The sequence below is a fragment of the Pezoporus occidentalis genome, unplaced genomic scaffold (assembly GCF_034315485.1).
Source record: "Pezoporus occidentalis ecotype Australia unplaced genomic scaffold, CSIRO_AGI_Poc_V1 ctg70, whole genome shotgun sequence".
Taxonomy (NCBI): Eukaryota; Metazoa; Chordata; class Aves; order Psittaciformes; family Psittacidae; genus Pezoporus; species Pezoporus occidentalis.
The window spans coordinates 3,226,475-3,248,628 of record NW_026916053.1 but is presented as its reverse complement, the minus strand read 5'-3'; the positions used below and the strand labels follow the sequence as shown (position 1 = coordinate 3,248,628).

The 22,154-nt window shown below is 54.7% G+C and overlaps 1 protein-coding gene across 2 annotated transcripts in view; it reads left to right on the top strand.

Annotated features, from left to right (window-relative positions):
• Window positions 1-22,114, top strand: part of LAMA5 (laminin subunit alpha 5) — an 84,248-nt gene extending 62,134 nt beyond the window's left edge. For both annotated transcript variants that reach the window (XM_062642193.1, XM_062642192.1), the window contains exons 33-80: window positions 448-563; window positions 830-1,041; window positions 1,241-1,445; window positions 1,556-1,700; window positions 2,242-2,382; window positions 2,729-2,890; window positions 3,071-3,172; window positions 3,260-3,343; window positions 3,598-3,828; window positions 4,394-4,507; window positions 4,786-4,913; window positions 5,152-5,232; window positions 5,852-6,066; window positions 6,615-6,715; window positions 7,197-7,377; window positions 8,406-8,549; window positions 8,623-8,774; window positions 8,851-8,961; window positions 9,868-9,979; window positions 10,484-10,654; window positions 11,139-11,335; window positions 11,427-11,543; window positions 11,620-11,774; window positions 12,003-12,144; window positions 12,401-12,503; window positions 12,586-12,699; window positions 12,819-12,998; window positions 13,391-13,533; window positions 13,745-13,930; window positions 14,214-14,350; window positions 14,740-14,893; window positions 15,030-15,163; window positions 15,281-15,443; window positions 15,888-16,019; window positions 16,198-16,349; window positions 16,728-16,860; window positions 17,128-17,268; window positions 17,470-17,600; window positions 17,672-17,833; window positions 17,929-18,061; window positions 18,162-18,319; window positions 18,430-18,616; window positions 18,839-18,991; window positions 19,110-19,260; window positions 19,368-19,498; window positions 19,592-19,682; window positions 20,418-20,537; window positions 20,679-22,114. In XM_062642193.1, the coding sequence (XP_062498177.1) occupies window positions 448-563; window positions 830-1,041; window positions 1,241-1,445; window positions 1,556-1,700; window positions 2,242-2,382; window positions 2,729-2,890; window positions 3,071-3,172; window positions 3,260-3,343; window positions 3,598-3,828; window positions 4,394-4,507; window positions 4,786-4,913; window positions 5,152-5,232; window positions 5,852-6,066; window positions 6,615-6,715; window positions 7,197-7,377; window positions 8,406-8,549; window positions 8,623-8,774; window positions 8,851-8,961; window positions 9,868-9,979; window positions 10,484-10,654; window positions 11,139-11,335; window positions 11,427-11,543; window positions 11,620-11,774; window positions 12,003-12,144; window positions 12,401-12,503; window positions 12,586-12,699; window positions 12,819-12,998; window positions 13,391-13,533; window positions 13,745-13,930; window positions 14,214-14,350; window positions 14,740-14,893; window positions 15,030-15,163; window positions 15,281-15,443; window positions 15,888-16,019; window positions 16,198-16,349; window positions 16,728-16,860; window positions 17,128-17,268; window positions 17,470-17,600; window positions 17,672-17,833; window positions 17,929-18,061; window positions 18,162-18,319; window positions 18,430-18,616; window positions 18,839-18,991; window positions 19,110-19,260; window positions 19,368-19,498; window positions 19,592-19,682; window positions 20,418-20,537; window positions 20,679-20,833 (6,963 nt within the window). In that variant the 3' untranslated portion in view covers window positions 20,834-22,114. The remainder of the gene's footprint in view (window positions 1-447; window positions 564-829; window positions 1,042-1,240; window positions 1,446-1,555; window positions 1,701-2,241; window positions 2,383-2,728; window positions 2,891-3,070; window positions 3,173-3,259; window positions 3,344-3,597; window positions 3,829-4,393; window positions 4,508-4,785; window positions 4,914-5,151; window positions 5,233-5,851; window positions 6,067-6,614; window positions 6,716-7,196; window positions 7,378-8,405; window positions 8,550-8,622; window positions 8,775-8,850; window positions 8,962-9,867; window positions 9,980-10,483; window positions 10,655-11,138; window positions 11,336-11,426; window positions 11,544-11,619; window positions 11,775-12,002; window positions 12,145-12,400; window positions 12,504-12,585; window positions 12,700-12,818; window positions 12,999-13,390; window positions 13,534-13,744; window positions 13,931-14,213; window positions 14,351-14,739; window positions 14,894-15,029; window positions 15,164-15,280; window positions 15,444-15,887; window positions 16,020-16,197; window positions 16,350-16,727; window positions 16,861-17,127; window positions 17,269-17,469; window positions 17,601-17,671; window positions 17,834-17,928; window positions 18,062-18,161; window positions 18,320-18,429; window positions 18,617-18,838; window positions 18,992-19,109; window positions 19,261-19,367; window positions 19,499-19,591; window positions 19,683-20,417; window positions 20,538-20,678) is intronic.
• The last annotated feature ends 40 nt before the right edge of the window (window positions 22,115-22,154 follow it).

The following is a 22,154-nucleotide window of genomic DNA, read 5'->3' as shown; positions in this document are numbered from 1 at the left end:
TCCAGACAGATATCATCATAGAAGCAGGGAACCCTTGTTATCCTCAGACAACAGGACCAGAAAATTGACCAAAATTTGGATAAGTGTCTGAAAGACAGAATTGGAACCCGGGTGCCTCCATGTCTAGAAGTTTAAATGCCAATGACTGCCTGCCCCTCTGCAGAAGCAGAGCCAGTGCTGCCCTTATATTCTGCCTTTTTTTTACTGCAGTGAATTTGGGCCACTCCTCACCTGGAGCATTAGATTAGATGGGCCCTGATGGACAGACCCCAGTAGGGTGGTGAACCCTGGTCTTTCCAGTACTTCAGCACATTGTGTGTTATGTTCTGTCCCAGCAAGGGATGATGATGATAAGTTAAGGGAGTGTTTGGACTTTTAGTAAGCTCTCATAGTAAGACTGCATCTGTGTGGCTCAGCTAAGGAGCCTGGCTTGTCCTTGCTTTGCAGGATTACATCCTTGTGGTGCCTGAGGATAGCTACAGCTCTCAGTACCTGCAGGAGGAACCCTTGGACAAGTCTTATGATTTCATCAGCAGCTGTGGCATCAACAGCTTCTACATCAAGTAAGACCCTTGGTTTTGTGTGGCTGTTCTGCTGTGAACTCCTCAACAAGGAGAAAGCCATTCCCTTCATACATGGCAGAGGGGGGATCTGATTAAGGCTTTCCTTATCTAATGACCAAACCTATTGGTATTCAGGAGATCTCAGTGTCATGGGGCTCTCCCTACCACTAATTCAATACCTGTTGCTGCAGCAGATCCTGCTGGACTTTGGGGTGGTGGGAGGCTGGGGTGTGCAGCACGGTGACTGTTCCTGCCTTCCCCTGCAGCCCCAGCACATCATCGAGGTTCTGCCGTGACTCTGCCATCTCGCTCTCCCTCTTCTACAACAACGGGGCCCAGCCCTGCCGGTGCCACGAGGCAGGGGCACGGGGCAGCCAGTGCGAGCCCTTCGGCGGGCAGTGTCCCTGCAAGTCCAATGTCATCGGACGAGAGTGCTCCCGCTGTGCCACCGGCTACTGGGGCTTCCCCAACTGCAGGCGTGAGTTGCCCTGTCTCCCGTTCTGCTTTCCCAGCACTTGCTGGTTTGCCTCTTAGAGGGCTGAGGCTGATTTGGGTTCCACTTACACGAAACAGCCCAGCTCCTGTGAGCGGTTGAGTTCTGCATCCAACGCTTTATGCTCTCCTTGGGCTGCCTGGGTCTGGCTCCCCCAAACACAGCCCCTTTCTGCCCCTTCTAGCCTGTGACTGCGGGACACGACTCTGTGATGAGGTGACGGGGCAGTGCATCTGCCCTCCACACACCCTGAAGCCAGAGTGTGTTGTCTGTGAGCCCCAGACCTTCGGCTGCCACCCCCTGATCGGCTGTGAGGACTGCAACTGCTCTCGGCCCGGCGTGCAGGAGCTGACAGAGCCGGGCTGCGATGTGGACAGTGGGCAGTGCAGGTGAGGGAGCCGTGGGGCACTGGCACAGGTTGCCCATAGAAGCTGGGGCTGCTCCCCTTGCAGAGCACAAGGCAGAGGTTTCTAATGCTGTGGCTCTTTGTTCCATCCAGGTGCAAGCCCAATATCATTGGGCGACAGTGTGACCTCTGTGCCCCTGGCTACTACCACTACCCCAACTGCCGGCGGTGTGACTGCCACCAGGCTGGCACCGAAGCCAGTGTGTGCGACCCGGTCACGGGGCAATGTCACTGCAAGGTCGGTTCTTTGATGCCTTCACTTTGTGCTTTTCCCCTCTGCTTGGCTCTCCTGCACGGGCTGTGGATGTGGGGGGCTGTGGGTGTCTGGTGTGCAGGGAGGGAGTAGGGCTGAAGAAGGAGAGTGCCTGCGTGCATGAGCTGCAGCCAGCCTGCCCCACATGGTGTTAGGTTCAGAGCACCTTGAAAGTCTCCTTCTCCCTGTCTTTCCTGGCCATGAAGGCTTTTGGGCTGTCACTGGGGAGATGAGCAGTCTGGGTCCAGCCCTGGGTCAGCCCCTTTTGACTTCTGCTCTACATGACAGCAGAGTAATGCAGAGTGCTCCTGAGCTGCCTGCTCCAGCCCTTTGCAGGGCTCAGAAGTGCTTTCTACAGGTGAATTTAATGTTTCAGGGGTGCTGTGCAAGTAAACCTGTTCAGGGACTGCGTAATCCTCTTTGAGCATCACATCACTGTGCTTTGATCACTCATACAGCTATCTCTGTCCTCCACTAAGGCCTCGGGAGAAGCTGCTGGCACTGATGAGCTTTGCTTGTCTTCCAGGAAAATGTGGAGGGCCCGAGATGTGACCAGTGCCGCCTGGGGACATTTTCTCTGGATGCCAGCAACCCCAAGGGCTGCACCAAGTGCTTCTGCTTTGGTGCCACCGATCGCTGCCGCAGTGCCGAGAAGCACAGAGCTGAGGTGAGAGGGGCCAGGGCTCCCTGCAGCCCTCTGGGCTCTGTCCTGCATTAATCCTACCTGTCTGGAAGATACACCGTGAGGAGGGTTACCTTTGTCTCCCTATGCCCGTCTTCCACTTTCAGCCCCTTTTCCTGGTCACTGGAGTCTCATAGGGTGGAAAGTCATGGCATAGGTGGGAGGCAGGGATGGTGCTCAGCTTTCCAATGGCTTTATCAGGATGCATGTGAGGTTGTGAGCCTGTTATCATCCTTTCTGCTGCTCTGGGACTGATGCTTTTCTGGAGCATCAGCACCCAGATACTTTCTGTAGCTCCAGTAGATCATCTGTGGTTGCTCTTCCCCCACAGTTCATTGACATGAGCGGGTGGCTCTTGTTGACCAGTGACCGCCAGGAAGTGCCTACAACTCTGAGCCTGCGGGAGCAGCTCCTCCACGCTGATCTCAAGAACCTCCCAGATGCTTACCAAGAGCTTTACTGGGTTGCACCCAGCTCCTACCTTGGGGACCAGGTAAGAGCACGGTGGCAGCTGAACCAGTAGTCATGCACATCCCTGACCCCACCACACATATGCCAGCAGCATGCCCACTGATGTGCAAGCATTGCTCGTGCTCTGGTTGAACGTGGGCAGCTCTGACTCATCTCAGTGGCATGGACTTGCAGTAACACGTGCAGTTTGTCTCTCCCTTAGGTTTCCTCCTATGGTGGGCACCTGCGCTATGAGCTGCACTCCGACCCACGGAGGGGGGACGTGTTCATCCCCATGGAGTCCCGCCCGGATGTGATCCTGAAGGTGCAGCCCGAGAGATCCCCTGGTGCTCCCTGCTAGTGCACGAGCAGGATGAGGTGGTGACTGACACCTTCCTTGCTTTCCTTCCAGGGAAATCAGATGAGCATCATGTTTCTGGAAGGCACCTACCCATCCCCAGGGGAGGTCTATGAAGGCCGGCTGCAGCTGGTGGAGGTGGGTTTGCACACATGAGTGTGGACCAAGTGCTCAGATGCTCCTGAAAGGACAAGACCAGCCTGTACACAGAAGGGACAGTTGCTTTGAGCTCAGTATTTTAGGTGCTGCCTACTGCAGCAGAACTGGCTGTGAAGAGCCAGGGCTGTTTTACCTGTGCAAAGGGGAGACTCCCAGCAGCAGGGAAGCGAAGGCTGGGCTGGATGTTGAGGTGCCTGTGCTTCCTGCCAGTAACTCAGGTTTGCTCCCACTAGGGTAACTTCAGGCACACAGAGACGCACAACCCTGTGTCTCGAGAGGAGCTCATGATGGTGCTGGCAAACCTGGAACAGCTGCAGATCCGGGCACTCTTCTCCCAGCTCTCTTCATCCGTGTCCCTGCGCCGCGTGGTCCTGGAGATTGCAACAGACACAGCCACAGGCACCCGTGCCAGCAACGTGGAGCTGTGCTTTTGCCCAGCTAACTACCAGGGGGACTCCTGCCAGGTAAGGGTGAAAGCAGACGTGCTGCTCCAGGGAGAGGAGAGTCAAACAGCTGCATTTTGGGTCTCAGCCACCCTTTGTGTTCGGTGCAGGTGGCAGCCATGGGCTTTGGATGTTTGTGCAAAGCAGTGGTGCCAGAGTACCAGCTTCCAAGCTAGCCCTGAGGGCCTCAGTTAATATTGCAGCTTGGGTTGTGCTATAGGAGCAATATCTCCCCCATACCAGCCTGCTCCAGCTCCCCTGCCACCACAACACAGTGCACCTGGGAGAGAGGCATTAGCTGCATCTGCCTTCTTGGAAGAGGCATGATGGGGAAATCAATCAGGTGTTGCAGACTGAAATTACATGCATGGAGTACCTTGAAATAGGTCCTTCTGTCTGGCTGATTATCTCCTATTGACAAGGAGCAGGAAGGAGCTATACCGAAAAGTCTTCATTGTTGCTTTTAATCTCTTCTCCATCAGTACAGCCCTGTGGGAATTCTGTCGTGGGAACTAAGTTAGTTTCTTTGCTTTGCCTGAACGTACTGGGCTGTTTTTCAGATCTCCCTCTTTCTCTCCCTCCTCAGGAATGTGCTCCAGGTTACTACAGGGACACCAAGGGGCTCTTTCTGGGAAAATGCATCCCATGTCATTGCAATGGCCACTCAGATCAGTGCCTGCCGGGCTCTGGGATATGTCTGGTAAGGAAACAGTGAAGCAACATGATATTTTGGAGTTATAAGGTCTGATTTGTGATTAAAAAGCTCTTAGTATACTAACTGAGCAGGAAAGTGCCTGAATTGGAGCATTAGCTGCATGTGCCATTTCAGAGCTGGTCCCTCTCAGGGTCAGCTTAGGGTGCAAGACAGCTCTGGGAAAGGAGGGACTGAAGCACCCAGATATCTGGTGAGGAATTCTTTGTGCAACCCACCAGTTCTTGCTGTCAGTACTGAGCCCATAGCCTGCCTTTTTCTTGCAGAACTGCCAGCACAACACAGAAGGGGACCACTGTGAGCGATGCAAGGATGGCTACGTGGGCAGCCGCTCTGCTGAAGAAGCCCTGCAGTGTGTTGGATGTCCGTGCCCTCTTTCAGTTGCTTCCAACAAGTAAGCACCCTTGGATGGGATTGCCCTTTTGGCCTCACTGTTTAACCACTGGGAACCTCTGGCATATCAGGGCACTGGCTTGGCACTGGCAGGTGTCCCAGTTCCAGCCTTGTCAATGGCCCCAGACCATGTCCATAACCTCTTACCCAAGGCCCCAGCAGCCCACACCAAGTGATCAGCTCCCCTAGCACCACGTCAGAAGTAACTGCACCTTCCTGTTTACCCCTTCTCGTTTCAGTTTTGCCGTCGGTTGTGTCCACAAGGGCTCCAACACACAGTGCCTCTGCAAGCCTGGCTATGCTGGACCCAACTGTGAGAGGTAAGGGGGATGGCATCTGTGTTTCTGGGGCTTCAGACACACTAGTCCCATGCAGCCACTGCTGTGGCAGAAGAGAGGTTCATAGAATCATAGATGGGTTGGAAGAGACCTTAAAGATCACATAGCTCCAGCCCCCTGCCACGGGCAGAAACACCCTCCCCTAGACTATGTTACTCAAAGCCCCATCCAGGCTGGCCTTAAACACTTACAAGGATGGGAAACACTTTCAGGTATGGGGGTGGTTGTTGTAAGTTGTCCTAGTAAAGACTGCAGAGGAAACAATTAGCTCTGCCTGCAGTGTGCTTTGTTCTGGCAGCGTTTCTTTCAATCCTTTTCAGCCTGCAGCTGCCCTGTTGCTGTCTCCACTGCTGAAGCATTGTGTTGCTGTGGGTGTATTACTTATCTGTGCTTTGCTTCAACTTGCAGTCTGCAATAAGGGCACCTTTCTGTGGTATCATGAGGCAAAACACAAAGTGCTTTGAGATGCCTGAGGGTTGCAGCAGTTACAAGTGTTGGATGCTCGCACAGTTGTAATTGTACAACTTGAGCATGGTGCAGGCATAAGCTGGAGGAGCCCCCTCATGCCATGACTGTGTTCTGACTTGCCTTACTTCTCCAGATGTGCCCCAGGATACTACGGCAATCCCTTGGTGATTGGCAGCTCGTGCCAGCCCTGTGACTGCAGTGGGAACACAGATCCCAACATGCTGTTCAGCAGCTGTGACTCCCTGACGGGGACCTGCACTGGGTGCATGCACCACACGGCCGGTGCGCGGTGCCAGCTCTGTGCCCCCGGCTACTACGGGGATGCGGTGGCAGCCAAGAACTGCACACGTGAGTGGGGCAGGCAGCAAGCACTGGTGGGGCAGGCGGAGGATGGACAGGCTGACTGTGGTCATGTTGAGCACCTTAGCCATGCTGCGGTTGCCCCACTGAGTCACACTCTTGGTTACGCACGTTACAGGCATCCTCCAAAGATGATGATAATTAAAAACACCACCCCCCAAAACTTGCCCTCCAGCATCACAACTCCAGAACCTCCAATCCACCCCCGAATGCAAGCTGCCAAACTGCAGCCAGGCTGGAACAGTTTTGCCCTGAGCAGCGAACTGCTGGCACTCCCTTGGGAGTGTGGGTTTGCAGAGTCCACTCCCAGCACTGCTCATCTGCTTCTGCAGCCAAATTGCAGCTTGCAAAACAGGGCTCTGCTCTGGGCAGGTGTCATGGGAATAAGTTGTCAGGAGAAGCAAATCCAAGAGGAGAAAGCTCTGCTCTGTCTTTGCTCTCACTGATAAGGACATACAATTCCCTATTGGGAATAAGGTTTGTGAGTGGCTGAGCAGGTTCTTCAGTGTATAACTGGGGGTGTTTTTCCCTGGCAGAATGCAACTGTTCACCTTGCGGGACTGACTCGTGCCATCCACAAACTGGCCAGTGCTTCTGCAAGCCTGGAGTGACAGGCCAGCACTGCGACCACTGCGAGGTAAGGCCACCTGCATGTTGGGATGGTGCCTGTCCTTGGACCAGGGATGAGGGACAACCCCTTGTGTCATCCTCAGGCCCATGAGCAGAGCGGTGCTCCAGCCAGGGGGTTAAGCTGGATTTACATCATCCTTTATAAGCAAAAGCCTGTTAAAGATCTGACAACAAGCAATAGAGCCAGCATTCAGCTGCAGCCTGGGCAGTAATGTGGTACCCTTTGGGAAATTGCAATAAACCCCATTTTCCTGAATGCATCCAGCATGGGTATTGCAGGGCCAGGGCAGGTTTGCAGGGCCAGGGCAGGTTTGCAGAGCAGTGCTATGCTGTGTCTGAGTTCTTACTGCAGCTCCACATCTTATTGATAGGAGTTTTGTGATGATCAAAACACTCCTATAAAGCCAGGCTGGGATCCCACATCACCTCAGCCTGCCCCAGGAGGGAGGCACAGTGAGCAGGTTACCCACTGTCCTGCTTTTCCCTAGGAGGGATACTATGGCTTCGAGGGATGCTCTGGCTGCCGGAGGTGTGACTGCGACGTGGGCTCAGTGGGAAGTAACTGCCATGCACAGACTGGCCAGTGCAGCTGCCTGCCCGGAGTCAGCGGCTCCCGCTGCCACCAGTGTGCCCCGGGATACTGGGGCTTCAGCGAGAGTGGCTGCATGAGTGAGTCATAGAATCATAGAATAGAATAGTTCGGGTTGGAAAAGACCTTAAGATCATCCAGTTCCAACTCCCCTGCCATGGGCAGGGACACCTCACACTAAACCATCTCACCCAAGGCTTCATCCAACCTGGCCTTGAACACTGCCAGGGACGGAGCATTCGCAGCCTCCCTGGGCAACCCATTCCAGTGCCTCATCACCCTCACAGGAAAGAACTTCTTCTTTATATCCAATCTAAACTTCCCTTGTTTAAGTTTGAACCCGTTACCCCTTGTCCTGTCACTACAGTCCCTAATGAAGAGTCCCTCCCCAGCATCCCTATAGCCCCCCTTCAGATACTGGAAGGCTGCTATGAGGTCTCCCCGCAGCCTTCTCTTCTCCAGCCTGAACAGCCCCAACTTCCTCAGCCTGTCTCCATACAGGAGGTGCTCCAGCCCCTGATCATCCTCATGGCCTCCTCTGGACTTGTCCCAACAGTTCCATGTCCTTTTTATGTTGAGGACACCAGAACTGCACACAATGCTTCAAGTGGGGTCTCAAAAGAGCAGAGTAGAGGGGCAGGATCACCTCCTTGGTCCTGCTGGTCACGCTCCTTTTGAAGCAGCCCAGGATACGGTTGGTTTCTGGGCTGCGAGCGCACAGTGAAGCCTGCTCATGTTCATTTTCTCATCAACCAACACCCTCAAGTCCTTCTCCGCAGGGCTGCTCTGAATCTCTTCTCTGCCCAACCTGTAGCTGTTCCTGGGATAGCTCCAACCCAGGTGTAGGCAGTCCTGCTTCCTGGGTGTTGGGTCCTGCATGGGGAGGAGTGGGACAAGGCATTGCTGGCACGTCAGATTGTTCCAGGTGGAAAACAACTGACTGATGCCTGAGGTTCTGTGCTTGTTGTTAGGGAAACCCCCTGCAGCAGCATGTAGATAATAAGTAGAGGTTCCATTGCACACAGCTGGAATAAAAGCACTCCTTTCCCTCTCTCTGGGGTGGTAACAGCACGAAGTGATCCCACTTTCCTGTTATTAAATTTGGCAGAGTGTGAGTGCAGAGGAGGCTCCTGTGACCCGCGCACTGGGGAGTGCACTTGCTCCAATGGGCTGACTGGGAAGCAGTGTGATGTCTGCATGCACAAGTATGAGATCCCTGTGGCAAATGGCCCGGACAGCGTGAGGTGTGAAGGTCTGTGTCTTGGGGAAAGAGGGGAGGGAAGGCCAGGAAAGGGCCTGTGCTGATGGCTCTGTTCCCTTTGCAGTGTGTGATAGCTGTGTCCTGCTTCTGCTGGAGGATCTGCAGAGCATCGAGATGTCCTTCCCCTCCATTCGCAGCCAGCTGCTCAACCTCAATGCCAGCTCCATCGCCTGGGCTCGCCTCCACAGTTTCAACAGCACTATGGCGACCATCGCTGTAAGTGGAGGGTTTAACATCACCTTCTGCCCATGTTTCCTGGTCTGTTGGCCTGATTTTGTCTCTGTTTTTCCAGAACCAGCTCCGTGAGTACCAGAGGGCCCTGAACAAGGTCAGACAACGCACTGACGAGCTGGAGGATGAGAACATAGACCTCACACAGGACCTGAACGCGCTGCAGCACAAAGTAGGGTATTTCTCCATCTTCCTTTGCCAGAGCACTTTAACTAAGATGAGGGCTTAGAAGGCTGTGAGGAGCCTGGTTCAGGCAGGATGGATCTCCTGCTGCACCAGCCCTAGGCTTGGGTGTCATCATCTCAGATGCCCAAGCTAGATGACCTGCATTCCTCTCTAAGAGGGCTGTGGTATTGTGATACTGATGGTTGTTTCTTGATTTATTACTTGCTTTTGAGGCAGCACCAACTTTAACCAGTCATTTATAGGAGGAGCATATCAGGAAGGAACATAAACATCTAGAGGTCCATCCCAAAGGGGGAGCCTGGGCCCTGTCAGCAGATGGGTCAAACCTTCTTATTGTAACATTCCTTAGAGAGGCCTTAGTCTAAAAAATACCAGTTGGGTCTTCAGGGAACTTGCAAACTGAGCTAGGTTTGATGTTATTTATAAACTGCCTGCTCCTAATCTAAGGGAGAAGGAACTGGCTCCAGTTGATGATGTACTTCCCAGACCAAACTGCCCCTTTTATAAGTACATCTATGCTCTGGTTGGCCAAACTGCAGCCCACTGTCTCTTCTTGTGTCCTGGTCAGGACCCAGGTGGGTCTGACTCCAGGCTATGGGGCTTTTCCTGTGTTAAGAGTGCAGGACAGTGTTGTCCTCTATGGTTTCAGGATCCAGAGCCTGTTGCATTGGAGCTGCATTTATTGCTTGTTCCCTGAAGGTGCTAAATAGGACCATCACTAAATGCATTGTAGGGGAGCAGCACAGGGCAGGCTGTTGGAGGAGAAATGGTTCAAGGACCTCAAAAGCTGCACATTCCCAAGTCTTGTGTGTCTTTTTGGAACATCTTTCCTGCTAAGAAATCAAGTAAAATGTGATCTCATACTTCAGCTAAGCAGTGTTTTTTGTTGTAGATGACAATGACTCACAGAGAAGCAACCCGTATTGACCAGCACACAAGAGAGACTTACCAGAGAGGGGAGCAGATCCTGCTGACTATCCAAAGCATTCAGCGGGGCATTGCAGGTAGGTAAAGATGGGTCTCTGCTTTGTGGGATTTTTTCCTGCTGGGAATGCCACGCTCTTGCTTTCAAACAGCACCGAGTATTGCATCACTTAGAAAGAGCTGTGGAGACAACAAGGGGAAATACAAATGAAATGAAGATCCCAGCAGAATTCTGGCTTTTATTCTGGCCAGGCTGATTGTGGGTCCCATTGTTTGGCTAAGCAGAGTCTGGAAAAAAAACACATTAAACTTGCACAAGTGTTATTAAAACGCATAAAGCTGGATCTAGGACAGGATGTAAAGCTAAAAACTGATGCTTGGGATGTGGCATACATTGCTTGTAGTGGCCAAGGAGACAGAAACATGGGGTAATACCTCTGAGTGGTCTCAAGCAGGTTGGGTGCCTGAGTATTGCATGAGAGCTGGCTGCAGTTTGAGGCTGATGTAAGAGAGGAAAGATCTGGGGGGGGTTTATGAGGACTTAGGTTGGTCAATGCTAACGGGGGATCTGGACTTCTCTGCAGACCTGATGCGGCAGATGGCCAGGTTTGGGGCAGCAAACACCAGCACCACCTCCACTGAGGAGTTTCGGCAGAAGATGGCTGAGGTGGAAAGAATGCTGAGGGAGATGAAGGAGCGGAGTCTGGGCAGCCAGGAAGAGTTGGCGAGGCGCGAGCATGAGGAGGCCCAGAAGTGTAAGTCTGGCTCAGTGACATGGAACAGGGCTGCACAGATCCTGCTGGGTCTGGCCATCCCTGGTAGCCTGGCTTGGAACCTGTGTACACACTACACATCATGGTCGTGCTAATAAACGGGCACCCCAACAGGTTTGACAGTGGTTTCAGAGTGCCCTGTGACACTCCAATGGGATCATTGGTAGTTCCTTTTCCCTTGAGGCAAATTTTACAGCAGATTTGACTAATTGGGTAGTTCTGTTTGATGACCAAAAATTACAACACCTAGAACCACCCCTCTCACCACCATGGGGGTGCTTGGATCTCACTCTTGGATGAGATCCTTTGCTATCTAAGCTGAAGGGAGGCAGGGAAGATGATCCCTTCTGGCCTTGATACCTGGTAGATGAGACCAGAACCAAGCTTTTCAGCAGCCAAGTACAGAAAGAGCCCTTTAACAAAAGAAGATGAATTAGCAGCAAGTTCTCATCTCCTCCATCCTCAGTGCTGCACCGGGTGAAGAGCGAGCTGCACGTGCGCTGGGAGTCCAACCAGGACCTTTTAAGCAGCATCCGGGACCAGCTGGCACAGCACAGCTCCCAGCTGATGGATCTCCGCGATGCCCTCAATGAGGCTGTGAACAAAACCAGGCAGACAGAGGACTTGAACAGCCTGAACCGAAACAACCTGGAGGAGAACCAGGTAGACCTTCACCAGGAGGTCCCATAGTACCATGCACTGTGGGTGCATACCCCAGCCCCGCTGGTACCTAACCCTGTATCTGTGTGTCTAGCACAAGAGCCGTGAACTCCAAAAGCAGCATGCACTGGTGCAGGAGACCCTGAGGATGGCCAGGGACTCCCTGGCTCAGGTTTCTGACTTCCTACAGAAGATGGAGAGTGCAAAGGAGGTGAGTGACAGAGATGCTTCAGCGTGGGCAGAGCACGAGGGGTGGCAGCCCTCAGGACTCATGTGTGTTCTTACAGGAGTATGAGAAGCTGGCAGCCCTGCTCGATGGGGCAAAGCTACCCCTGACTGAGAGGGTCAAGAAGTTCTCCCCTGCCAGCAGCAAGATCCCCATCGTGGAGCAGGCAGAGGAGCATGCCCGGCTCCTGGATGAGCTGGCAAGGAACCTGTCCAGGTGAGGCACTGGTCCTGGCACTCACTGGTCAGGGCATCCCCTACCAGAGCTGGGGATAAGAAACTGCAGCCCACACCATGGCAGGGCAACAGTAGGTGCAGTCTCCAAAGCTTTGCCCTGGAACACACATTGTGATGAAGATCCTATAGGGGTTTGTCTGTAGGGGCATGGGCAAGAGCCCAGCCTGAATGTTCTCTATGGACTTGATGTCTTCATTTTCCAACACAGCATTATCCAGGGCACAAACCAGGATGGCTTTATCCAGCGGGCGATCGATGCTTCCAATGCCTATGCCAGCATCATTGAGGCTGTGAGAAAAGCCGAGCAAGCCGCACATGATGCAGATGAGGCAGCTGGTGAGGCCTTGATGGTATGTGCTATGGGGAGCCCCATGAAAGTGAGCAAAAGCCAAACACACATTTTACACTCACTCTGCTGTCCCTTCCCTCTGACACTTGAGCACTTAGTTCTGTGCTGGAAAGTAGAGCCTCTGCCCCAGCTGGACTCTGGCGATCTGGGTCTCCCCATCATGCCCCAGCAGCACACACTGCAGTTGTCTGAATGAGCATTTCAGTGTCCGTTGAATTCCTCTTCAGAGTCCCAGGCAGCCCATGTTTGTGTTACAGAATGTCATAGCAGAAAATCTCGGGGCCATCTCTAATGAGCTGAAGAGGAACAGCAGCAACCTGGAGGAGGCTGTGAGGAGAGAGCAGAGAAAGCTCAACGAGGGTGAGAAAGGCTCCTTGCAGGGTGTGATGTCCTTCAGGCTGGACTGAGATCCAATACCCAATGTCTGCATTTCTAATTGCAGCTATTAAAGGCACACTGCAGACAGCAAAGGACAAGCTGGCTGATCTCCGTGAGAAGAAGGAGCAGCTCCTGAGCCAGCTCCAGTCTGTGCAGGACATGCTGGGCAGGGACCAAGGTTTGTTCTGACTTAGCTAGACTGGTTCTCTCTGCTCCCTTCCTTGTGCTCAGGCTGTGACCTGGGGATGTTTCCCCCTGTTCCTGGCCATCCCAAAGGTTTTTCTCCTTTCTTTCCAGAGGACACAAAAGAAGCAATTCAAAATGCCAAAGCAGCAGCTGCCGAGGCCAACGAAACAGCTGCAAGAGTGGAAGATACCCTGAGCAGCATGAAGAAGAATCTGGATGAGTGGAAAGACCAGTATGGAGGCCTTCGAAATGAAGACCTGAACCAGGCAGTGCAGGATGCCAGGAAATCTGGTGAGTGCTGAGCCCACTGGGCTGCCAGGGCTGAGTCTGGCATGAGCCAGTGCATGGACAGGTGCCCCCAGGGAGCCCTGTGCTTTTGGAAGCTGTGTTTTACAGTTCAGGTCAAGAATAGAGGGAGGTAACAGCCAATAGTGAGTGCTTTAAGTCCTGGAGTTCATTTTTCTTTCCCTCCTTGCAGTGACTGTATCATATACATTTACTGTAGGAGACTGCATGCACTAGAGCATTGTCATACTCCTCCTCATCGAGGCTGCTGCATTTAGGGGATCATTCTGTGACTCTGCCCTCAACTGTCCCATGACTTCCATGTCTCAAAACCACCTGAACTTCACATCTCCCTTCCTCCCTAACCTCCAACAACCCTGGCTCCTCTCCCACCCCAGTGTCCAGCCTGGAAAGCACCATCCCACTGCTGCTGGGGAAGCTGAGCAGCCTGGAGAACAGGAGGAACAAAAACGCCACCGTCTCAGAGAACATTGTGCGCATCCGGCAGCTCATCACGCAGGCGAGGAACGCTGCCAGCAAGGTGGGCTCATGGGAGGGGGTGCTGGGGTGCATGAGGCTTACCTGAGGGTGGGATGCAAAGGAAGGGGTGTCTACAAGAGTGCTGGGACACAGCAGAGTCCCATTCTCATGGAAGTACTCCAGAAAATGCTTTGATTGGGTAGAGCTGGCAGCAATGAGACGGGCAGTAGCAGTGGTTTCAGTGCCACGGGGCTGTGCTTCTCTCCCTCCAGGTGAAAGTCCCCATGAAGTTCAATGGCAGCTCAGGTGTGCAGGTCCGGATGCCCTCCAACCTGCAGGATTTGGCAGCATATACATCCCTCAAATTCTACATCCAAAACCCCGAGCCCAGCAGCCGGCAGCGGCGGCAGGACGGGACAGAGGAGGGGCGGTTCGTCATGTACCTGGGCAGCCGGGAGGTGAGTCAGGGTGTGCAGGCAGGGGGAACCCATGGTGGTAGCATCAGTGAGGGGTCACTCCTGGACATCAGCCCCTCAGCCTTCATCTGCTCCCTGAGTGTCTTTGTGGGGAACACAAACAGGCACTGGATGGAGCTGTCAGCCTGGCTGGAGGTGGATGAGGAGAGCAGTGTGAATTGGGGTGCTTGGCCAGTTCAGCACTGGGAGCACTGGGGAGATCATCGCTCATCACTCCTGCTTGTCCCAAATGCCATCGTGTGGCCCTGTCTCTCCCTGTGTTCAGGCCACTGGAGACTACCTGGGCATTGTGCTCAAGGACCGCAAAGTGCAGTGGGTCTACAAACTGGGCAACGAGGAGCCAGCCTCCCTGAGTGTTGATGAGGATATTGGAGAGCAGTTTGCCACCATCAGCATCAACAGGTAGGAGATTGATGGGACACATCCCATTGAAGTTCAGTGGGAGAGTGCCCCTGCAGGGATTGTGGGCAGTGCTGTGGCCAAGCATAGACAGGCCCTGGGCTTGCAGAGGTGCTGTGGACTCCATCATCCCTAAATAATCAATACTGAGATACCTCAAAAGAACTCAGAGGGAGGTGGTGTCTTTGCAGGTCATGGAGGGTCTGGGGGTGGCTGCAGGAGAGGAAAGATGAAGCTCATTGTAGAGGGTCCCTTGAGCCTTGTGGCAGCACTGAAAACTTGAGTGCTCGCTCCTTTGTGCTAGAGCTGTGTGGGGAGGCCCTTGGCTCAGGGGAGGGTTTGCTCCTCTTTTTGGGGTCTCTGCTTATCTTGACCACCCCTCCCTGCTGCAGGATCCTGCAGTATGGGCACATGTCAGTGATCGTGGAGAGGCAGACGGTGCACGAGACCAAGGGAGACAGCGTGGCCAAGGGGGAGCAGGGGCTGCTCAACCTCGACCCACGCAACGTGGTCTTCTATGTGGGAGGTTACCCCTCCAGCTTCACGGTGAGACGGGCAACAGGGAGGGATGGTTTTTAGGGGGTATCAGTGTTACCTTTGGAGATTCCTGGGGGCAAAACCACCTTGATTTTGTGGGGAAACCAAGATCAAACTTGCCCCAATGCTCTGGTTTCATTCGCAGCCTCCTCCCACTTTGCGCTATCCCAACTACCGCGGGTGCCTGGAGCTGGACACCCTGAACGAGGAGGTGGTGAGCCTGTACAACTTCCAACACACCTTCCAGCTGGATACCACCACTGAGAAGCCCTGTGCCAGGTAGGGCACTGCACCCAGGCAGCTCTGCTCTGTGGCACTTACAGTGACCCTTGGGTGCCCCAGAGCACGGCAGTTGGCTTTGGAGTGATGCCTTGGGTGTCTTCTTATGTGGCTCAGGTCCAAGTCCACGGGAGACCCCTGGCTGACCGATGGCTCCTACTTCGATGGCACCGGTTACGCAGAGATCAAGTTTGAGAGCCAGTTTGGCACCACCAAGCGCTTCGAGCAGGAGATCCGGCTGGTCTCCTACAACGGCATCCTCTTCTTCCTGGAGAACCAGGCAGGTGCCTGCTCCCCTGGGGAGCCTTCACCCCTGAGCTGGTGGGCTGGGGCAATCCCAGTTCAGGATACAGGGGAGAAGAGAGATTTGGAGATGGCAGTGCTGCTTTGAGCAGTATTTCTGCACTATTGTTATAAGCCACAAGAGGGCTGGACGCAGATCTTCTCGCAGCAATCACTGCTCTGGTGCTGGAGGGACAACTGAGCTTGGAGAGCAGCTGTACACAGACCCTCCGAGCTGGGCTGGGGTTCACTGGGGCTGGCAGTGCTGCAGGGAGCAATTCCAGCTTGCAGGGCTGCTCTTTGCAGATAAATCCCCAATAATTGGGGCAGTAACGCACTGGGGCACTGGCAGTGGGACCTGCTCCCACCAGTGCGAAAGGGCAGGTCAGGCTTAGTGCCGCAACCAGGACATGGGGCTCAGTGTCCATCCTGCCTCCCCCAGGGTCAGTTCCTGTGTCTGGCCATCCGGGATGGGAAGCTGGTGCTTTACTACGACTTCAGCTCTGGCCTGGAGATGGCAAAACCCAGCAGCAACTCCTCCTCCCTCACCATCAGCAGCACCACAAACAAAGCGGTAAGGAGGAGCTTGCTTGGAGGCTCCTCAGCCAGAGGGCAGGGGGGCACCTGGGCCCGTGGTTGTGGGGGATGGAGAGCTGCAAGAAGTCCTTTGACTAGAGCCACCAGACACCTCGTGCTGCACCTAATTGCCCCAGGCTGGCAGATCATCCTCAGGTCATTTTCCTTGTCTCCAGATCCAGATTTTCCTCCTCAAAATGAACAACAAGAAGCGCATCCTGGTGCGGCTGGAGCGTCTCACCATCTTCATGGTGGAGCAGGAGAACTCCCTGGAGAACGCTGTCTCCTATTACCTGGGTGGTGTGCCCCCACATGTACTGCCCCCCAGGTGGGTCCAGCCTGTGGTTGCCTGGGACAGTTCACATCTTGCCCTCCAGTGTCCCTCGTGGTGGCCCCAGCCCTTTCTCAGCCACATCCAGGGCTGTTGGGGCCCTGCTGAAGCTCTGGGAGGTAATTTCCTGCCCATCACTGTGAGCTTTTGAGAATGGGACAGCTCCATCTCTGCTGAGGGATGAGGTGCTGGTGGGTGTCGCTGAGTCCTCCTTTACTCCTTTGGAGCAGCCTTGTGCCTGGGGCACCGGCGATATCTGTGGCCATCCTGTGTCCTTCCCAAGCATTCTGTTTAAAGGGCTGCAGGAGCATTTCTTGGCCAGGGCTGAATCCTGCATCTGGGGCTGTCCTCTTAACACTACTTGCTTCTCTGCAGCCTGAAAGCACTCTTCCCCACGGGTGGGCCCATCCGGGGCTGCATGAAGGGCTTGAAGGCTCTCGGCAAGTACGTCGACCTGAAGCGCATGAGCACCGTTGGTGTGAGCTACGGGTGCACCTCAGACCTGCTGGTAAGCACAAGGCCTGGCTGGCATCATGGGGAAAGGGTCTGTTGGGGAAAGAGAGCACAGGAACCACAGGTCTGATGTCCCCTCATTCACATAGAAACAAGCATAAACCCTAGGTCCTCAGTGCAGAGGGATCATGGTGAGGTGCTCTGCAGGGCTGGCCGTAGCACCTCCTAGAGCCAGCGAGGACCTGAGCACCTTGGTCATCCTTCCAGCACCCTGCCACGCCATGACCAGGCTCTCACCTTGTGTCCATGGTGTCCCTCACAGGTGGCTCGCTCAGTCAGTGTCCATGGCCATGGCTACCTGACGCTGGCCCTGAAGGACATACCAGGGCTGAGAGACTTCTACAGCGGCTTCAGCTTCCGGACCAGCCAACACGAGGGTCTGCTGTACCACCACACAACCCAGGTGGGCACCTGCAGTGGGGCAGAATCATCACCTCCTGCTCTGGGGATGGTGCTGCTCCCCCTTAGGAAAGGTGGGATTTTGGTGGGGCCAGGGGCTGAATACACAGTGAGATCTGTGTCCTGAGCTCCTGGAGGGCAGTGGGGAAACGGGTACTTCTTGGGGCTCAGCTGCTGAGCAGCAATGGGGTGATTCTTTCTGCAGGAGGGGGTATGCCAGGTATCCCTCCAAAGGGGCCAGCTGGCCTTGAACCTGCTGGAAACTGAAGTCACCACTGCAAACGCCTATGCGGACGACAGGACCCACTATGTGGCCTTCTACAGCGACACCCGTGGGTACGTGTCCTGGGGAACGGGGTGGCCGTGGCCATGGGGACCTGCTCAGCTCACACTGCTCGTCCCCACAGGATCCGGCTGTACGTGGATGATGAGCTGCAGAGCACCGGGGCAGGTTCTGGGCCCAGCAGGCAGCAGCAGGATGGGCGGCCACTCCTGCAGCTTGGGGGATCACCGGAGCCAGGGGCCCTCAGCAACCTCACTGGCTGCATTGGGAATGTCTTTGTCAAGCGGTGAGCATCTCCCTGCCTCATCCAGAGAGCGGGGCTCTGCCCCGTCCTACCTCCCAGCTGGCCTCATGACAGGGACCTCTTCTTCCTGCCTGCAGGACATCAGAGCCACAGATGGTGGTGGACCTGCAGCAGAACGTGGAGAGCATCAACGTCACCATGAGCTGTCCCTGGGCTGAGCAGCCGCAGCAGTTCAGAGTCACTCCGAAGAAGGACAGGCGGAAACCCAAGGTACCAGTTGCTGCTGAAACTCCCCATTTCCCCCTCGCTGAGCACCTCTGCCCCGTGCCAGGCCTGCTCCCCTCACTCCATTCCCTGGTGCTGTGTGTAGGTGCTGAGCAAGCCTGCCTCAAAGGACCGCCGCCACGATCAGCATGGGCTGTGCCGCCTGGACCCGCAGCCCCACGCAGCCGGGGGCACCTTCCGCTTCGGGTACACCCCGAGCAGTCGCTGGGAGTTCGATGAGATCCCGCTCTCCTTTGGGCAGAGGTGAGGCACCACACGTGCACTGGGCCCCAGGGATAATGGCTTGGAGAGCAGTTTCCCTTGGAGAACAGTGGGAGAGCAGGGTGCTCCCATCACCTCCCGTGTCCCTGCAGGGCCCATTTCTCCATGGAGGTGAAGCTGAACTCCTCCAGCGGGCTGCTCTTCCACGTGGCAGGCAAGGGGGGCACCTTCATGGCTCTCTTTGTCCTCAACGGCCGCTTTGTCTTCCTGGTGCACGTTGGCAGGCACCGGCTGCGCATCCGCAGCAAAGACAAGTACCACGACCAGCGGTGGCACACGGTGAGAGGAGGGTTGGGGCTCCGGGAGGGTTAGTTTGGTGCAGGCATCACTTCCTAATCGCACATGGGACACTCATGCTCCTATGGGAGCAAAGGGGACAGTAAAACCCCAGCCCAGGCTGGCTGAACCTCCAAGCTGAGGTCTCCCTGCCCTGGGCACAGCCCTGGGGCTCCTCCCAACCCAGAAAGCCTCAGCCCTGGTGCTGACCTTTGGTCCTTGCAGGTCTTCTTCAGCAGAGACAAGAGCCGGGCCCAGCTGGTCATCGATGGGCTGCGAGCCCAGGATGCTGCAATGGCCACCTCAGGGCTCTTTGTGGCCCAGGGACCCTTGTATGTAGGAGGGCTCCCAGGTGGCAAAGTCAAGGCTCACATACCGGTAAGGGCTTGGTAGTCCTGTAGTATCCTCCTGTCGCTGCCCATTGGCAGTTCTGGGGCACTGCCCTGTGCTCCCAGCTCTTAGCCCCTCAGTGCTCACTCCTGTGGTCTCCCTGCAGGTCTCCAGCTTTGACGGCTGCCTGAAGAACCTACAGCTGGACGGGAGGCCTCTGGGTCCCCCCTCACGCACCTTTGGGGTGATGCCGTGCTATGAGGGCGCACTGGAGAGCGGGGTCTTCTTCACTGCGGATGGCGGCTCCATCGCCCTGGGTACCCCACAGCAGCCTGGGCTGGCTCCCATGGCCCTGGGACTGGGAGGAACACATCTCACAGGAGGTCTTTTATCCCTCTCCTCACCAGAGCCATTTCTCTTCCAGCTGATGCAGTGGTGACCGAGCAGGACTTGGAGGTGACGCTGGAGGTCCGTCCCCACAGTGCTTCTGGCCTCATCTTCTACATTGGCACCAGGAGAAGGCACCATCTCCTGCTGTACAGTGAGGAGACAAAGGTAACGTGAGGGTGATTTCGCCGCAGGTTTTCAGCAGTTTCCTGCCCATCCCACCCAGCTCACTGGGTCTAACGGGTTTGTCTCTCACACCAGGTCACTCTGAGAGCAAACGTTGGAGCTAATGAGTTCTCCACATCGGTGATGTGCTCATCGCTCTGCGACGGGCAGTGGCACAGCATCGCAGGTGAGGTGACAGCCAGCACTTGGCTCTGGGGCACTGCTCCCCTCCTGCTGCTCAGCCCCCACTCCTTCCTCGGGTATTTATGCCCCAGCTCCCACCTGAAGACACTTGAGTTGGGTGACTGTAGCTGCCATTGAGTAATTTCCTAATTAGTGAGAGTCCTTGATCTCATTAGTGCTGTCAGAGCTGGGGGGCAGGAGCAATGGGCTGTTTCCCAGTCACAGAGCAGCTGGTGAGGCCCGGGATGTCCCACATCGCCCTGGATGCACCAGCTCCGTCTGTCACATCCTGCTGAAGGGGAAAGCCTGACTTGCAGAGTGCGTCCACAGGGCTCAGAGCCCACGGCTGGGATGGGGGATGTGCAGGATTCACCCCTGTGCAGGCACAGCTCAGCCTTTAATGCTGTTGAGCAAATGCTGAGGTTTTCCTCAAGCCCATTCTGGGGGTGGGTCACAGCCACAGCTGTGCTTTAAGCCTTCATTTTGCTCAACCCAGCACCCATTGTGTGCTCCTGCTGCATTTTCAGCTTCAGGACCTCTTCCTGTCCACAGCCAGAGCTGGTCTGAGCTGATCCCTGTACACCCAGTGCTTGCTCTCCCATTGGGACAGGGCAGCCCACTTCACTAGAGCAGGACATGATGCTGTTGTGGGGTGAAGGACGGGGTTTTGGGCTGAAGGATGGAAGTGGGTTTGCTCTCTGGGTAAGGAACCAGCAGTGATTCTTGTTTTCTGTTGAAGTTACCAAAAGGAAAAACGTGATCCAGGTCGATGTGGACACAAAAGGCAACTACACGGTGGGACCCAGCCAGCCTCCTCCACCCAGCGTACGGGCCACCTTCCACATGGGAGGGCTGCCAGGTGAGTTGGGAAGGATGCACTGTGGAACAAGGTACTCCAAAGCCAAGAGAGATCCCAGTCCTGGTGCAGTTAAGAGCTACTTCATCCTCTGCCCTGTAATGAGCCAGATTAATGCTTGCTTTTCACTTGTTCCTTCTGCAGAGACAGCCAAGGCCAGCACAGTGCCGCCGTTACCTCCTGTCCCTCATTACATGGGCTGCATAAGGAACCTGGTGATTAACCAGAGGCACATCAACCTGCCACGCACAGGGACTGTCAGGGGCTCCATTGGCCTCCAGGGTTGCCCCGTGCTGTAAGTAAGTGCGTGCACCTCCGTGTACAGCCTGACACCAGAAAGCTGCACTGCTCCTGGGCCCCAGACATCACCTACTCGATTGCATTAACCCTGGTCAAACACTTGATCTCCAGTGACTGCAGGCGCAAGTCGGGGGGGGGGGGCAAAAACCAGCGAGGGGTCACAGATCCAAGGGGAAGGAGGGCAGGGGAGGAAGGTGGGGATAAGGGGGCACGTTGGGGACATCTTTCACAAACACAACCAACTAGTTGGAGTGGGCTCTGGAGACAGGTCCGAGTCCTTCCCCGGTGGTCAAGCATCGGCAGCAGGACTTGCGCTGCCACACGGCTCATGGCAAGAGCCCCTGTCCTGTACAGAGCGTGGGCTGAAGCAGGCAGCAGCCGTGCATCATGTCCTAAATCCTGCTCCCTTCACCCCACACTCACAACGCACATAGATGTAGTTCACAGAACACTTGAGGCTATTAATAATAGTCACAGACTGTCTTCTGCTGCAGGCTGGAGCCAGCTTCTGGTTTATAATAAATGCAATTAGGACAAACTGGATTAATTCCCTCACTTTGGTGTTTTTAAAAGCAAGGACTCATTTAACCTCCCGGCTGCCCAAGGGCAGCCTCAGTTCACCCGCCACAGCTCCAGAGCTCTGCAAGGGGGAACGTGGACAAAATTCTGCTCACAGAATTAGCATCGACTTCCACATTGATTTATAAGGATCAAAAGGAAAACAAAAAGGAACAAAATGGGCTGAGAGAGAGCAAAAGACCCAAAACTCACTGTGACTGCAGCTGCGTTCAGCGCTGGTAGAAACACTGACTAAAGTCCTGGTGTGTGAAGCAAGAAGCTGTTGCTTGAAGGGGAAGAAATAGAGGTTACCTCTGAGGCTGGCAGGGTGCAAGGGGGGCCCTCAGCCCTCACCCCCCACCAGCATTGCCTGCTCCTGCTCAGCCTCACTCACCCCTTTGTAGCACAGTCTTCACTTGACCTTTTTCTCCCAAGACACGCAGTTCACTCGTGCACTTACACATCATATATATATTTGTGTGTGTGTATATATATATCTCTAAGCCACTTGGGGACATCTTGCTTCTGAAATGGACTTGTAACTTATATCGTTATATTGTGGGGGTTTTTTTTATGAGGGGTAAATATTGTAAAATGGGTTTTTAACATGTCCATCTTAAACAAATGTAATTATGACCTGGTTTTAAGTTGTAGTATTAAAGATGGGCTTTGTAAATCACTGGTACATACTTTGGAATAAAGTTTTATGTTACTCTCTTTCACTTTACTGGTGAAGAGCAAGTATGAGGCTGATGGAGAACT